The sequence below is a fragment of the Falco cherrug genome, chromosome 5, assembly GCF_023634085.1.
Source record: "Falco cherrug isolate bFalChe1 chromosome 5, bFalChe1.pri, whole genome shotgun sequence".
Taxonomy (NCBI): Eukaryota; Metazoa; Chordata; class Aves; order Falconiformes; family Falconidae; genus Falco; species Falco cherrug.
In genome coordinates, this window is record NC_073701.1 from 39,361,527 (window position 1) to 39,379,085 (window position 17,559).

A 17,559-nucleotide genomic window follows, 5' to 3' on the forward strand; every position below is an offset into this window, starting at 1 on the left:
CTCTTACTGCTAATTAAAGACAAAATACTATGTATTGAGCCATTGCTTTAGAGAAATCAGTTTATGGTATAGTAGGAAAATTTCCTTTGAGCCAAATTTTTTGTCTTATAAAATACATATATATACATAAAGTACTTTTTATAAAATGTATAAACTTTCATTTTAATATTCTTTGATTTTCAAGTTCTAGAGATTTTAAAAAAAAATCTCAATTTTCACTATTAGCTTTTTTATAATTTTGCTAACATCAGTGTAGATAGACTAACACAACTTTGGTCATATTGTTTTAATTATTGGCATTACATTAACTTTTCAGTTCTCTGGCAACGTCTCGTTTTTCCAAGATTTTTTAAAAAAGAAAATGAGTGGTCCAGAAAAGCTCTTGGACTGTTCTTTCTATCCTTTTGATAGGAACTAGCCTAAAATTATATAACCGCTTTTTTTAGCACCTATTCTAAGCATTGAAGTAATACAAAATATTTCTGTGTTGCTCTGAAATGCAGTCAGATATTTTCTTTTTCCCAAGAGTATAGTAATCATTCAGTACTGATGCTACAAATAAGCTGAAATCTATGTAGACACCTTTTTCCTAAATACACGAGAAGGTATTCCAGGTTCAGAATGGATGTAAAACTTTGACACACCTAAATTTCAGGGAACAGTCCAGTCTTCAAGTTTTCCATGTTAGCCATGGAAACATTTTCTTGGTAACACTTTCTGTAGGTAACTTTTACCCGAGGAATCCTCTAATTGCCTATACTGGTTTGGGACTACCGGTTCTGGGAACCTAGGCAAGCTCTATTTTGTTGTCTGCATAGACTACCATGTCTGTATCTCCTGGGAAGTCCCAGAAGATAAGCATGATGAGTGCGGTGGCTTCCTGAAGGTGCTGCTTAAGTTTTACCTATACAATTGTGACTCTCAGCCACAACGTTGAAACCTAAAATGCTGGATCTACTCAGACTGACTGAAACTGAACCTTGATCTCCTGTGTTATTAGAGGGTGCAAACCATTACCTCATAGCTTTTTGTTCTCATCCCTACTGCTGAAGTTGAAGGAATATTTTCTAAATGGATGCTTACAGTTTGGGCTTAAGCGGAATTATATTATCAAGTGGGGTCTTGTCTTCAAAAAAAAAAAAAAGGAGCTGATGGTAGGCACTGAGGTAATAGTAGAAAGGTAAAGAGCAGCTAGTGCGGAGGATGTGAATTAGAGTGTACTGGCTGATCTGGTGTTAATATAGCCTCCTGTTAACTCCCTATACAATATGCTTCCATTACTATAAGGAGCAAAAATTACTAGGCACAAGCCTTTAATTCAGCTTAACAAGACCAACTTAAATTGTTTTGATTAGATGTTTTCTGGACATAATATTCTAGAAAAACTTCATATAAAATGATAAGAATGTGTTACTTTGGCTTTTATTCATATTTCATTAATATTTAAATATACAGATTTCTTAAAGGACAGAGGATCTTATTTCCACTTAATTCTGCTAATAAGTAATGATCCAAATGGCTCAAATCAGAAGACATAACTTGCAAAGAAAGTGCAAAAAATAGAGATACTCAGCTAAGCAGCGTGGTTGTATTTAAAAGCACAAGTGAGCGGGATGTTCACTGTTTTAACAAAATTTCACAGATGTGTCAAAGAGTAAGATTTTGCTAGGAAGAAGAAAGTAGCTAAACAGTATTTGTTTACTGTAGGTTTCTCAACCACATAGGTTACTCGAAGAAAAATAGACACATAAAATAAACAGCAAAACACGTAAAATTAATGCTTGCAGTGCAAGCGTGCCCTTGTAAATTGGATTGCATATAAAATAAATAAATAATGATGAGTGTTGTTTTTTACAAGTATGATTTATGTCACTGTTCATCACATGCCATTAGACAAAAATGCACAATTAAAGATCTAAGCAGCAGCTCTTCTCATTTCAGCTGTCTGCCAAATGTTATGTTATGCTTGCATTTTAAATTAATGATAGTGAAGCAAAGGGGGAAGACATGCAACTTGTTTATCAATCTGCAAACTTAAGGCTTAGGAAAAAACCTCGTTTCTATATCACATATTCTCCAACATTTTTCTCTTTCAGCCTTAAGTGGCAAATACTTAGCCTAAATTCTGTATACCTATTTCTTATTGAAAGGGTGCTAAGTAAGTGAAATATTCTTCACTGTTCACTATATCAACATGGACATGAATTTGGAGAGTATCTATAGGTAGCACAGAGGAAAATGGCTTTCTCTAGTTTTTAGGTCTCTGTCATTCCCTTATGGACTATTTTGGCAGCAATGTTTGCCTATATACCCTTTCACATATACATGCCACTACACTTTGCTCTTCTCTGCGTGACATACGGAGCATTACTCAGTAGGATATAGTGTCCTTAATTATAGCATTACATGAAAAATTTGTTATAAGCTGTGGGTCTATCTCAATACCCTATCAAAGAGCAAGGACATGTCAATTTGCATATTTTTTTTCCATTTAAACAAACTCATTGTTTGATACTGGTTTCAGTAGGCAGACAACATTCTAAAGATACATTCCATGAAATATTCTCATCACAAAAATCTAACACCTGGTTATTTCTCATATTGATTGTTTGATCCAATGAAAACCAATATTTTATACCTTTTCATGAACCTTTTGCCCTGGCTCCATTCCTTCAATATGCTCTGATTCAGCAGGCCCTTCACCAGCTGCCATTTTCCTTTGAATGTGTGCATTTTGTTCACGCAAAGCTACAATCTGCAAAAGAAAGAAAATAAGTGGTCAAAACACATAAGAAACTGAAAAACTACTGAGCAGACAATTTGTTAAATCTCTTAACACTTCCATCCTATATTGGCCATTTGTAGCATTTGCAAAATTATGTCTGCACATGCAGAGAGGTTTAAAACCCAAACACGTTAATAATGACTAAAGGCTGTTAAGGACAGAAATGTACCAATAAATGAGAGGATAGTCAACACTATCTTGTTTTATCTTTTTATCCTTATTTTGTGCTAGGGTACCTTTTTTTCTTAACTTGAAAGATGAAAGAGCTGTTAGGCATTGATTTTGTAACACTACAAGAACAGGACTCATTCTTTCATACAGAACGCAATGGATGCCAAACTGTCATTATAGGGAAACAGCGCCAAAGGGCTATGAAGCAAAACCAAGTGATGTAAAATGAAGTGCTAGCTTTCTGCCAACTTCCCATCTGATATTAACTGCAATATTCGTTTTAAGTGGTTTTTGTTAAAAAAAACATATACGTAAAAGTCCTCTACTGAGGTATCCATTGACTATTTTAGTGCATATACAAGCAGGGTTTATTGTATTAAAACAATTATTGTATTTATTGGTAGTGCCATTAAAAATCCCATGCAGCTACTGGAAAATAAGCTGCTTTCTCTGACTTTGTAGCTTCCTCCCAGTCAATACACAGGATGGAACGATTCAGGTCCTGTTTTTACATGGTATACTATTAGAAGTTGGAAGATCTGTCTAACATAAAACTTACTTATTTTGATGAATTGCACAGTTAGATCTCTCTGCAGTGTTCTGCTTTCATGAGCACATATAATGAATGATTTATTGAATGGATAATGTTGTGTATTAAACACAGTAAAACACTGATAGGGTATATAGATGCCACTTTTGGAAAGCTGGTGTAAATTTAAAGGCTTCTGTCACTGTAATGTGTCAGCATAAATCCTGAGTCAGAAACACCCTAAAACACTGTCCTGTCCTACAATACAAAAAAGTGGGGATGGAGGCAAGATTTAAGGTACTACATACAACCTGGTAAGCATGTACAGCAGCCAAGATTTTGTGGGACATTAAATTTTAATTTACATTAAAAATATATTTACTTTGATCTGAATAATTTAGTTTGAAAATAATAATAATAAAAAAACTTCTTCAAATGTGTTTTTTAACTTATGTTTAAATTCTGACTGCAAAGACCATTTGAATCAGCTCTGACTAGCATTATAGAATTTAGGAACGGACCATTTTAAACAACTTTTCCTTAACATAAATGTTGAAAACTGTTGTGATATGAGTCAGGCTGATTCACTGCTCACTAAACTCCAAGTTACAGCCCTTGTAGAACTTGTGTGACTCCCACTGATTTCAGTGCCAAGACCAAGGCTTAAGGGCAACATTTCACCCAAAGCAATTATAGGAAATTATATAAATTATATAAAAGAGTGGGAATTAAAACTGAGACAATCTGTGTCTTTTGGAGTTGTACAAATACACTGTGCTTTAAAGCATTTTGCTTAAACAAGACAATTGGGTCTGTCTTAAATAACAGAAAAAAAGTTCTTTATAACCTCATTAGTATTGACTCCCTTTGTACACAGTAATCAGTAATTTAATAGTTTTTCTGAATACTTTCACTGATTTATTTTTCATGGTCCAAATGGTTCTCATATCTAAAATACAGAAAATATGGTTCCCACCAAGCAAAAGTAGCCATCAATTAATGCTAAGTGTGACTTTCAGGCAGATTAAGGGATATACTACAATGTGTATATTGTAAAATCATGATTTATGGAGAGTAATTATACATCACGTGAAACAAACCTAATATCACAGGATATGTTAACTGGCAGCCAATAGATCTGAATTTTCATATGATAATCTTTCATTGATCCATTAAAACACAGACTTCACTATGCCTTTGTTTTGAATGATCAAATCTAATACAAATCCTTAATCATCCTTTAGGTCAATAAGAATATTGTATAAATGCTACTGCAAGTTTTTATCATTTCATCATATATTCCACAACAGTTTATTTCTTCTTAGCCTCTGGTTTTTAGATACCTTAGGATTACCACTGTCTTAATTAATTAAATTATTCCTTCAAAGTCAAAGGCAACTAAAAGAACACAATATTGTGTATCATTATTTTTGATTATTCACTTGATTTTTTTTAATGTTTTCGAGCAATTTCCTTGCCAAAAATCCATCATTGTTAAAGCTTATTGTTTCAATGGTTTTATTATGGTAATGAATACAGAGTGACTATATAAAGCAACAACATGGAGTTTGAAGTCTGGCACATCTTACAAGTTTCAGCACTAGGGTAATCATCAGATAACAGATCAAAGTTGTGAAGAACCACACAGCTAAATTGCTTTCATACTTGTTCTCTCTTTTTGATTTAAAGAATAAATTAAGGTGGAATTAATGCTCCTAAGGAAGCATAGGAACTCTCCTGTGTCTTACAAATAAACACAATTTTTTACTTTTCAGTTTGCTGAGGCAAAAGATTTTTAATTGCTACCACACTCTTGTTTATTACTCATTTCTTATTTAACTTGAACTTTCAATAATTTGTAAATTATTTGTAAATATGCTAATTTAATCACTGAACAATTTGTGTAACTTTCCACATAGGTAGCCAAAACACAGCTGAATGGAGGATAATGATGAAATAGGTGAACATGAAGACACAGACAACTCTAATTTTTTTCCTGTGTAGCCTCTGAATCTTCTTAAAGTCTAATGATCATTACAACACCAGACAGTGATAATATCACAAGTAAGAAACCAATTGTTCAACATAGATAAAACTCAGTATTACTACTTCTGAGAGATGCTTAGTTTTTATATTGATGTTTTTATGTTTGTGATATCCAACTTAACATTACTACAAAACATGTTTACAGACAGCTTTCCAAGTACCTACATACTATTTAACCCTCTAAGGTTAAATTCTTAATGATTTTCATGCCAAGTTCTCTTTCGAAAAAGTAAAAGGTAATATTCTTGAGGATGGAGTCATATCTGTTATAAACGAAACAAAACAAAATCCAAAAAGTTAAAAGATTAATAGAAAATAAATGTGGATAAATACCCACTATTGTACCCCAAACTGGACATTCAACCTAAACATTCAAGTCCAAATAATACCTGCTAAAACATTATCAAACATACCACATATTTTTTTTCCTTATCAGCTTGTGATTGTGGACCTCAAATGATAGATTCCTTTCCTAAATTGCTGGCACAGATATTATTTTCGTATTTAGCACGCTTGCCAACATTTGACCTGGACCACAGGAACACATTTCAATGTGACTCTAATCTAAGATGAGTGCAAAATTGCAGACATTCTAGTCTCTCCATAGTTAAGTCGAAAGATAGCTTCCTGTTGCAAGTCTAAATTGGGCTACGGGCTAATTTTGCCAAACAGTGAGCTGAACTGAAAAGTTGGTTTTGATTGAGAAAAATGAAACAATGGTTGTGAATTTAAGAAGATTAAAATGTAGACTGTTACTTTTCTAGTTTAACCTATCTAACTTTTGTGGCTTAACCCCATGAAAATATCCTATAACCGAAAGAAACATTCCCTTAGCTTGTTCTCCTCTCATAGACATGTTAATCTTCAACATTCTTCTCACTTTTGTAGTCAGTTTTTATGACTGACAAGGGACAATTTTATAACTTTGAAACTTCAAAGTACTTCCATCAATTTACAATCTGTCTTGGAGATTTCAAATGCCCATAGAAACAAATGGCACAATTGCTAAAGCTCCACTCTTGTCATAGTCATTCTGAACATATACACAACTTTTACCTTTTTGTCTCAATGTTAAAATATTTTCAACTTTCCTAAAGTCCAGCTTTTTGAACTACAGTTTTGGGAAACATTCCTCCTATATTATCCATAAAATTCCCTTCAAAATCTTAGCCTAATTTATGTCCATTATCTATAGACATCACTGAATCATACGTTTTTTTATGAAGTTAGTATTCAAAAATTCAGATTCAAAATTAGAACTGGTCTTCATTTTCATACATGACCAAATCTATATCTCACATCTATACACGTGGGAAAAAAAAATAAAAATAGTCTGAATTCAGCTATTAAGGGACTAGTCATTTAAAACAGTGAAATACATCATAGAACACAATATCAATACATAAGCCAGAGCTGATCTGAAAAAGTACCTGATGTTATAGAACTATATCCATTACCCATGCTGGTGAAAAGGGCAATGTAGTAAGCCAATAATTTCATAATCAATACAGATTACGTAAGACTATAAATCAGTAAGCAATAGCATAAATTCCATCTATTTAGCAAGGGAAACAGTCTGATTACTATCCACAGTAGGACAATAAGACATACAAATGAAAGAAATAAAAGATTCACATTGCAATTGCAAAACCTACAATCTAATGAAGGATAACCCAAAGGGAAAGGAAAAATCAGTACACAAAAAATGACCACAATTGAACTAGGCTCATTGGACAAAATAAAAGTAAACTGGAACACACAAACTATACATGCATGAAGATGCAATGGATTTACTCACAGTGAAAAGTCTCTCACAAGATACAAAATGAAGCAGGAGAAGCATTTCCTCTACATGTTTACTTTGGGTATTTTACAAAATAATCAATTTAAAAGTGTTTGAGAGGTGTGAAATCCAAATCCATTTCTAAGCATACAAATTGTAAATGACAGGGTACCTCTCCTAATGAAACTTAATCAGTTCTCTGCTTCCAATTGTTTGAGTGGCCATTCATTACCTCTTTATGGTTTCAGGTAATTAACTTTGCTATGAATATTTTGTATAGTTACCTATAACAGCAATAAAAATGAACTACCAATTTATTACACTTTTTTAATTAACAGTTGCCTATTATAGATACATTTTTTAATCACACACTTATTGGTCTTTATAGTCTAATGTCATTCAAAAATCTGTCTTACCTTTACAGAACTTTGGTCTTGTCTCTTTCCTACTGTACAGATATCTTGAGCATCAATTTGTTAGATATTCTAGACCAGTAATTGTCTCACTGCCAGACTCTCTCAAAGCGTAAGCATTCTCCAACACCTTATGGTTTTGTTCAGAGATGTATGAAGCTTTGGCTGCTTTTTGCCCTGTGTTTTAGTGTTCTAGGCTTTTTGTGAGCATGTACTAAAAGACAAATGACTGCTATTTTTCAACCAGATGTGTAAGAACAAATGTGAATTAATTTCTTATTTTCTTGGTCAAATTACTTTAAACCAAGTAAGAAAGCAGCACATAACCTACAAAACACCAAGAAATTTGTTAGATATGATTTAGATATAAATATGTAAGAAAATATTTCCTTGTTCAAATATCAAGTTAAAATCCCTCCAGACTGGTAGAAAGGAACTAAATGCATTTCTTTTTCTGTTAGGGATCATGGTGATAGTTGGTCCATAAGTAGCACTGACAACTGCAGGAAGGAAGAATGATCACTGTTGACAGGAAGAATGATTTTGTAGTTGAAAGCTCAGGGGGTCTCAGAATTTGGAAGTCTTAGATGATTTCTGGTGGTGTTAGCTGGTAAGATTAGGGGTGAATCAGAGAATATTGGCTAGTTAGGGACCAGGCAAAATAACTTCCTTGCCACTAGGCTTTCTCTGTAGGTGTTTGGACATCCTCAGGGAGAAGCTGTAGTTACTATCAATGTATGTAATATACTGTAAATTACAAAGATGGTATTCTGGGTACTTTTCCTATCCATAGCAATTTCCTTTGCTTGAAATCTTGTTCTCTGGGGCTGTGTTCCCAGTGCTGTTGTTCTGTAAAAAGTGAGCACTCCGTACCTGACCCCAGCGCAGAGCATGGTCTACTTAGAGCAAAAATACTGTTTCAATCTTTAGCGCCCTGTATCACCTGGTCACTTAAGGCAGAATTACAATAACTGAGCTGAAAATCTTGACCTTTTCAGGCTGGCACAGAGTTGGCACTGAAAAGCCAAAATGTTGACCGCTTAGATTAAAGTGGTTATCTGATTCCTTCTATAAATGTTGGAGAGATACATGTTGGAGAGAGAAACATCACCAGGGGATCTTTAATGTGTGACAAAGGCGGAACGAACGACATACATATATTTTCTCCTGAGTGAAGGGAAAACAGTCAATTATCTTAAACTAAGAGGCTCCCACCATAATAGCTACATTTAAGCAAAATAAATACCATCAAACACTGAAGAAATTCCAGAAATAACTCTATGAAGTAAAAAGCATGCCTGTAATATGGTACTATACACTAACCTGGTCCTGCCCACTTGTCAGACACAGTGGGGAAAACTGTTCCAGTTACTTTATGGATGCATACTTCCCTTCTCACAGTGTGTATGTATGGAATACTGTACGCAGTATGGTACAGAGAAAAAAAAATAGTTAGATGTTTTCAAAAGTATATGGCCTCTCTGTAGGCTAAATGAAATCCTATTCTAATTTTTAAACTAGTTGCATAATCAATTTCTCTACTGACTTTAACATTTTTGCTATTTAAATTGTATTTAAAACCATCTACCAGTAAAGGATTTAAATGTAATTACTATAACCATCTTGATTTAATTTTGTTCTCTATTGAATAAATGATTACAGTATGTAGACATATAAAGATACGTAATTTAATTAATAAACATATAAGGCCAAATGTTCACAGAGGTTTCTTTTTGTTTCTTTCTAATATTTAAGAGTAATCTTTTTTACTTCAATTTTTCAACTTCAAATTATTTAATGTATTTCAATAGTTTTGGAACAAGTTAAATACACTCTTCTGCTGTTAACAGAGGCTCTAAACACACATATATAATGTTAGACAGTCTCCTAAAACCAGTAAGAACTTGGTTCACTTCAAAAATACATGGCATTAAAGGGGAACAATTATTTTAAGCTTCTGAACTTGCCATACCTGAAACCACTGAGCTTGTTTCTTCGATCTTCCAAGACTGAAACAAACCTGTCCTAGGCAACTAAACTCACTGATAAAAATGTTTTACTTTGCTACAGCTGACAGATCTAGAAGGCTTTTTTTGTAATCTCCTCTTACCAGGAAGGTGTTTCTTTTCACATGGACAGTATGCTAAAACAAACCTCTAGTGACTATACTGTGTCAGCTTTCCATCCAGCTCTTATTTATGTAAGTCTTTCAGAGAACAGTGAAATTGCCTACTTGGATGTCCTCCTACAGTATTCTATCATAAGTGTCTATATTTAAACAGTGTTAAATATCAGATTTCAGTCTACTGAGAACATAATTCAGACTTCTGGTACACCTTCTGACTTTGCTTTGATTTTGACAGGGATAGTTTGTGTTAAGCTTTAATCAATGTCTATAATTTTGTACCATAAATATTAAGTGTGGCATGGGAAATAAAGGATGCTTAGAGACTGACTGCCTCAATGGAAATTTAAATCCTGAGTCATAAACACAAATATCATCTTTTACATTTCTAATTTGTGTTATTTTGTATTATCAGGATCTTGTATAAACAATGTACTATATTTCATTCTCTGGTGCTGGAAAAACACAGCTTGGGATGCACACTTGCAAAACTTCTCATGAAAAACAAATTGATCTTTTTTTGAATCTGAATAAGAAACAGGTTTATAAAAGGAGATATTTTTCATGAAGGGAAGGACATTTTAACCAAATTAAGATAATTATGTGAGATTTTATGGGCTCCTCAGGGTAGGTTTAGAAAGAATGCATCTTATTCAGTGGGGCTCACCTGGATGCCTGCTGTAAACTGTAAAAACAAGACTTACATAAAAAATGTAGCTATGTCAAAATCTTAATTTTAATTGTATTTCTCCATGAGTAAAAAGGGATCTTTTAATAATCTTGTTCAAAATATACTTTCAATATTTAATTAGAATCCCACTGGACAATTTAAGCTATTACTGCAACTTTAATGACTCTGTCAGCTGGGTTGTGACAGATTTAGCTGCAGTACTTTTGTGCCTCCATCCTCTGAGTCTATCAGCAGGATATCAGAAGCATCATGAGCAAGTCCCCAGGAGTTGCTGGTCATGAGTTTCCACTTATACACAGTTTCGTATGGGATGCAACACTAGGAAATGTGGTACCTGAGGTAAAGAAACCCATTCTCTGTTATAGGGGTAGGGGATGTTATACAAATACAGAGAAAAATCTACTGGGGATTTGAAATTTCTTAGCAGATTCTTCCATTCTACAAAGTTAATGCAATTCACAAACCAAAGGCAAAACAGACTATCCCAGCGGTGTCAGTCTTTCTAACCCCCACTTTCTAGCTTATGCCCTTTCTTGTTCCACTGCTCTGTGATCACTTGCAGCCTCACGATTGCCAAAATATAGCAATTCCAGCATAGCATAGTATAGGCTTACCTGCATATGTTTTGACACATATTCACATTACTGAATGAATCACTGATAAGTTTGCACAACAGACCACTCAGGAAATCATGCACAAGATGACTGTATAGGTGTTATAATGTGATGGTTTAGAAGCAAACTGGTATAAAAGGATTTGAATGTGAGTCTGCTTTTACAGTATAGTGGCTAGTTTTCTGAATGAGCAATTAAATTTTGCCTGAAAGCAGATACATTATTACGATTTTTATTTTTTTCTGGCAAGAAAATTAGCCATTTATAAGCTTTAAAAATATTCCAGTTGAACACTTCTATTTTCAAATATGCTTAAAATATTCATGGTAAAGAACTAGGCAAAACCCCTACATTCATACGTATGAGTATTGCACATGTCCCTGCATATTTGTTTATGTTGTATTATGTGCTCTGGAATGAGATAGGAAACCAGACAGGAGTAGCAAAATCATGACATGGAACCTTTTGGCACAATAAATCATATTGCGCATGAAAGAAACGACTTCTAAGTTGCATCATGCTGTCACATCTTGTAGGATCCCAGAGGAAGCCTTGCATGTGCCAAGCTACACAGTCTTCGAGCAAATAGCATGGAAATGGATGCAACCACAGGCCATGCAGGGCAGCCGTTGGATCACAAGCTCTTGCAGTAAAAAGCAGAGGCACCAACCAAGTGCTAGCTGCTCTGAAGAGGCACACTTGGAGCACTACAAAGGATCACAGGATCAGCAGCTTGACTGCACTGCAACAAGATCTATTTGAAATTCAGTACGTTAATGAGTACACTGCCCTAGGTGGTTTTGGCAGATATCATCCTGAAAACTGCCATGTAAATTCTCACAAGACTTACTTTTCTGGATAAAAACTTCTATACTAATCAACATGACCAAATCCACTCCGTTTAGTCATCCACTAATGACAACTTTCTTAGCCTGTCATAAAGATCAACCATGTTTCAATTATTTCCAGCAATCAATGGGATTGTCACAAATTCTGGTTGGCTTCATTTTCTACATTGATCAAAAGAAGAGCCCAAGTAGGGAGCTTCCCTCATCTTTGAATAACAGTGATGAAACATGTACTAGTGAGATGGTCTAGTCATTAGACCACCAAAGTGTTCCTGGAAACTTGGGGGAGAGCTGGTATGTGTGGCTCAGCCACCTTCTGGACAATCTTTCCTAGGCAACAGTAGCTGAAAGTCTAAGATTCACAACCCTGCCTAATAATGTAATTTCCTTCTTATCTACTAAAGTGTCTGACTTTGGTAGATAGGATAAAGAAGGGTTTAAATCAAGAAACAGATTTTCCTTGTTTTTTCTCCAACAGAATTTTTGACCTATCCATGTACAAAACTAAATTAATAAATATATATGAAAAAGGGTGGTGTTGGCTTGCGGTGGGGGGATCTTTCTTGCCAGAGTGGTAGGTGAAATCTCAGTATATTTCAGCATCATGATCAAATGAACTATTTAGAATTGATGACTGGCTACATACATAGCATTTGAGAGAGTAAATGCAAGATGCCCTTCAGGCTATCATAAACGCACCTTCTGACTTCATAAACCAAACTTCTCATAGATCTATACAGAGTCATTTAAAAAAACAGATAAAAATGAATCTCCCTGAAGATGGCTTTAGTGCTGAAATGCTTTAGGTTTTCCATTCAGCAATGCAGATTCTGAGCTTTGCAGCCAGTTACATTTGAAAATGCAAGTATGGATTTAAGAGTTTATTTTCAAAACAGATAGGAGTTAAACCAACTATGGACCACACAGCATTGTAATCAAAATTAGCCACACTTTGATAGAAAAAAAAAAAAAGAAAGAAAAAAGAAAAAAAGCCTTTTCAGATTGCAAAAATAACTTTGCAAGGTAGGAAATGAAACCTCCAGCACTAACAATGTACTTAGGGCTCACTTTGATGGAAGAAAACGATATACAAGCTTTGTGTTTTTTTAAACTCAGCACCTTCTCTCCCATTCAACTACTTAAAACAAAAAGAATTAGACAAATTTGCAAGTAGAGCTTTTATAGTACTCTGAAAATTCACTTGTAGACTACATGTTCACATCTGACTGACAATATCAGCTAGGTTTATTTTATATTTGCCTGGTATATTTGCCAGTGTATTTCATTGTTATTTAAGTAGTGAGCTTTCCGGAAACTTTATACAATTGAGCCCTTTAAAATGTGTCCTGACATATCAAGAAAAATACTACTTTATTCATGGAAAAACCCTGTAGTAGTTATAAGCAATATATATTTTCAACATTTTTACGTAATAAATTCTTCTCTTCCTTTTTGAGATTGTTGAACTTTTATTAATATTACTGTTTAGCTTTCATTGCTATGGAGTAATACTCATTACAGTGAAATCATCTTCGTGAGGGAGTCTCTCTAACCCTTGGAGATTAGGCAGTAGTAAGCCTAATGAAAACAGATCTTGTACATTTCTGCTGTATTGGGTTTAAATGCTGCATGCTGTACGGAGTAAAAAATGGAGAAATTGAAATAGAACCTCTATATTCTTACTTCTGAAGGGCCGGGAAGTATTGTCTTATCATTACTAGAAAACCAGCATTTGATAGCGAGCTTGCAAGAGAACGTACACTCAGACTTACAGCAATGCTTTTAAAGTCAGTCAGAGGAGCGTTGTAAAAGATAGTTAACTTAAAAGTTGGAGGGTCTTTATTTTGTGGTAAAAGGAGGAGGTAGTACACTGAGCTCCAGCCCCCAGTTACAGTTCTTCTATGGTTTAAGTAAGCCTTTATCTTCTATGCTTCAAATTTTGTCAGAGCAAGCTAAAACATCTAGCTTCTGCAGCTTAGGTATGTCTTGATTATTTTTTTCTTATAACACTGATGCAGGTACTGCTCTCTGTGACCCTGCTTATATGGCAGCTAGCACTTCCAGGCTGCTTTCATGTCACTGAAGTGCAAATAACAAATGCATGCAAAGATGACTGGAGATGCTCTGAATCTGTGGCAGCTTCATAACTTTAACTGGAAAACGTGAACATACTAACCACGTGTGATCCTTTACTGTTGGTGCTTTATGCTCATGGTAACTATGGACAGGTTCTGGCTATCAATGTTTTATTGACACGAAGGGTCACTTCTGTTCATTACAAGGGTATTGTGGTCCAGGGGTAGCTGACAGTTGTGGCACACAGCTGGCTGCATGAGGGGACTGCTTGCAGGACCTTCTGATATCCATTTACACCATCACTGAGTCCTGACTCCTTCTGAACACTAATTGCCTGGATCAACAGTCATTTTTATACTTTAAATGTAATAATACACTAACACTTTAGGGTTTATTAGTCTCCTTCATGATGAATTCTGAACCAAATTGTTACTGTGTAAATAACTGTCTTGTGCTATTGCATGTAGTCGAGCACATATACCATTTATTTCTGTGGTGTACTGGCAACACTTTGAAAACAAAACAGGAGTCACTTAAAGCTACTGTGTAGTTGCTATTATGAAAAACAATATCTGTCAAGATTTTTCACAGAAGATTACCAGGTACGTTTCAATACTTTTTCTTCAGAAACCCTTATCTAACTAAATAAAAATGTACTACTTCTAATTTGTCACAAAAATTTTATGAAATAGGATACACTGAAAGAAATTTTACAGAGACTCGCACAATGGAAAAATAATAACAAATATCAATTACATGGTTGCATTATAGTGCGTATTTGACACCTGCTGACTAATTTCTCTTGGTGTTTTTTTTTTTTTTCCTAAGCAAGCTCAACAAAATGGTAGCAAAATTATTCTTTCATTATTACTCTCACAAAGACACTAGTAACGTACCCAAACCAGGATACAAAAGCCATGGAATTCATTGGTAGTACAGGGTGGTCAGAGCTGAGGATGGATTTGTCAGAAGCATTATGATCTTTGTTTTCAACAACACAGGAGTTATTGAAATATATATACATAGTGCGCATATATATATATGATATATGTGATAGTATAGGTATTTTATTTATATAATTATATATACCTTGTGTATACGATTATATATGTTTAATCATACAAACATATTTTTAGTATCCAAGCCACTGACCATAAATAAAATCATGTGCCTCTAGGGCTTTATGCAGTTGCTTTTAGTACATAAGCATTTAATTGAAAACTACCCATGCTTAAGGTATGTAATTTGGTTTCAGGAATCCTGCTCAGGTTAAAATGAAGTATTTAGCTATTTGCACTGAAAATCCATTTTCCTCTTCTGATTACATGAATATATTTCCCTCCAATAAAAACAGTCTTCCCACAATGAAATTTTGGACTCTGTATATTGTCACCTAGAGACTGCGATTGTTTAGATTTATTTTGACTGGACACATCTGTTATGAAAACAACACAATTCTGCATATGTAGTCAGTTTTTATTAAATTTTCCTATACAGCGTATCTGTATTAAAATCACCACCTGTGATACTGATTGTACAAAACATGAAAATACAATGGATAGATAGGATATGTGTGAAAATTCAGACAGGAAAGGAACTTCACCCCAGAACTACAATTAAAGGATATCAAAGCCCTGATCTGCATGCACAAACTGAAGAAATCCCAATTTAAATCTAACCCCAGTATGTTGAAATGAAAGCACAGTAGAGTGAATTAAAGTACATATTTCAAATATTAAACCAAACGTACCCATTTAATTTTAGTCAACATCTTCATACTTTTCAATGACATTCTTAGAGGGAGTAATTTTTTTCCTACAGATTTCTCCAGTGAAAATCAAGGATGTGGTCCTCACTGATACAATTTTATATAGATTTTTAATGATAATAAACATTCTTAATAAGTGGAACTTCTAAATAATGTTTTAATTCTAGGACTACTGCAGAAAAGAATCTAACATGATAGCCATTTTCTAATGCAAAGGAATTAGACATACGGTTTCTTTTTTATCTTCTTATTTTGTAACCATAGATTCTACACAATTAAAGATGTCCAAACTACACTCTCTAGGAGCAATGTCAAACAAGCTGGATCATTTCTTATGACCAAACCAAGTAAAACAAGCTTTCTACAGCTCCTCTTGGAACAATTCCATCTATACATTGGTACTGCCTATTAATATGAATTAAGATTATTTAATATTTCCTAATGCTGACATTGTCCAACCAAGATCCCAAAGTAAGAATATCTAATTTTGTCCCTTTTTAGGTATTGGGAACTTGTTTGCACTAAATTAAAAAGAAACCTGATTGCAAAAATCTTCTGATATGGTTACTTAGGAAAGCATTTACCAAGATACATGTATCCTTCGCATATCCCCAGCACAGTCTCTGTTCCTCACAAATATTTTATCACTAAGGTGTTTTATAAGCATTAGCAGACCAGTAGCAAAATGGTAATAATTTTCTTCATAGTCTGTCAGTAACAGATGTGGAAACAATTTGTCATGCTTGCAGACCTTGGTCTGCCTATTGCTCTGCCTATTGAGAATGGAGGGCCAATACAGACCTCTGGGTGGCAAATTACTCAATTCACATTATTGCTGACTGCTCACAGACATTAGTTTTTACTGTCTTGCTAGTGAACTACATTATGAATTTGCAGAATAGTCTTAGAGCTGCATGTGCACTGTTGGGTTCAGGTGATCTAATAAGAAAGCACGATAAATTTTATGGTTCATATGATAAGGGAAGTATTGATTAATAAATATGAAACTATTGAAGTTTAATGCTGATTTTATTAATTAGCTAATGTCATTAATTTAAATCTTTTATTCAAATGCAGAATGTAAGACCTAGTCATACATTCAAAATATTATTATGGAGAGTAATAGGCGTAAAACATAATATGATCTTGTTATACTATATAAAATCTGGTTTGGGAGCTACTGAATGTAAATGTTCTTAACAAATCATGTCATATTTAACAAATATACACAAAATTGCATAATCATTCCAAAGAAGCACATTAAACAAACAATACATCATTCCAGCAGATTAAGAACAAAGCATAATGGGTATGTGGTTTGCATTTTCATCAAGACGGATGTGCAAGATTGTTAACGATAAAGAATCAACAAGACTGATTCTTGCAGTGAAATTACCTTGATCCACACGAACATCTTGTTTGACAAATAACAAATAACCTTGAAGCTGATACAGACAGAAAGATAATCAACTATGCTCTTAAAGCTGAATTTATACCTCCAGTGCGGGATAAAATGGCATACATTTCAAAGTTCATGAATCCCAAAACAACAGATCAAAGAGAAGTGATGTAGTCTTTCTGATGTCTCATGAAAGGCACTCTGTGCATACCCTGAGCAAACTAAACAGTAGACATTAAAATTTTCACTGATATCCTTTGTACAATTAATAGTGAGCTCTACAATGCAAATCAGCTAGGCATACCTTTAAT

The 17,559-nt window shown here is 34.2% G+C and overlaps 1 protein-coding gene across 11 annotated transcripts in view; it reads right to left on the reverse strand.

Annotated features, from left to right (window-relative positions):
• The window catches only part of PPFIA2 (PTPRF interacting protein alpha 2), a 352,026-nt gene that overhangs the window by 82,914 nt on the left and 251,553 nt on the right, over positions 1–17,559 (reverse strand). For all 11 annotated transcript variants that reach the window (XM_055712395.1, XM_005437159.3, XM_055712388.1 and 8 more), the window contains one exon: positions 2,639–2,755. In XM_055712395.1, coding sequence (XP_055568370.1) covers positions 2,639–2,755 — 117 coding nt within the window. The remainder of the gene's footprint in view (positions 1–2,638; positions 2,756–17,559) is intronic.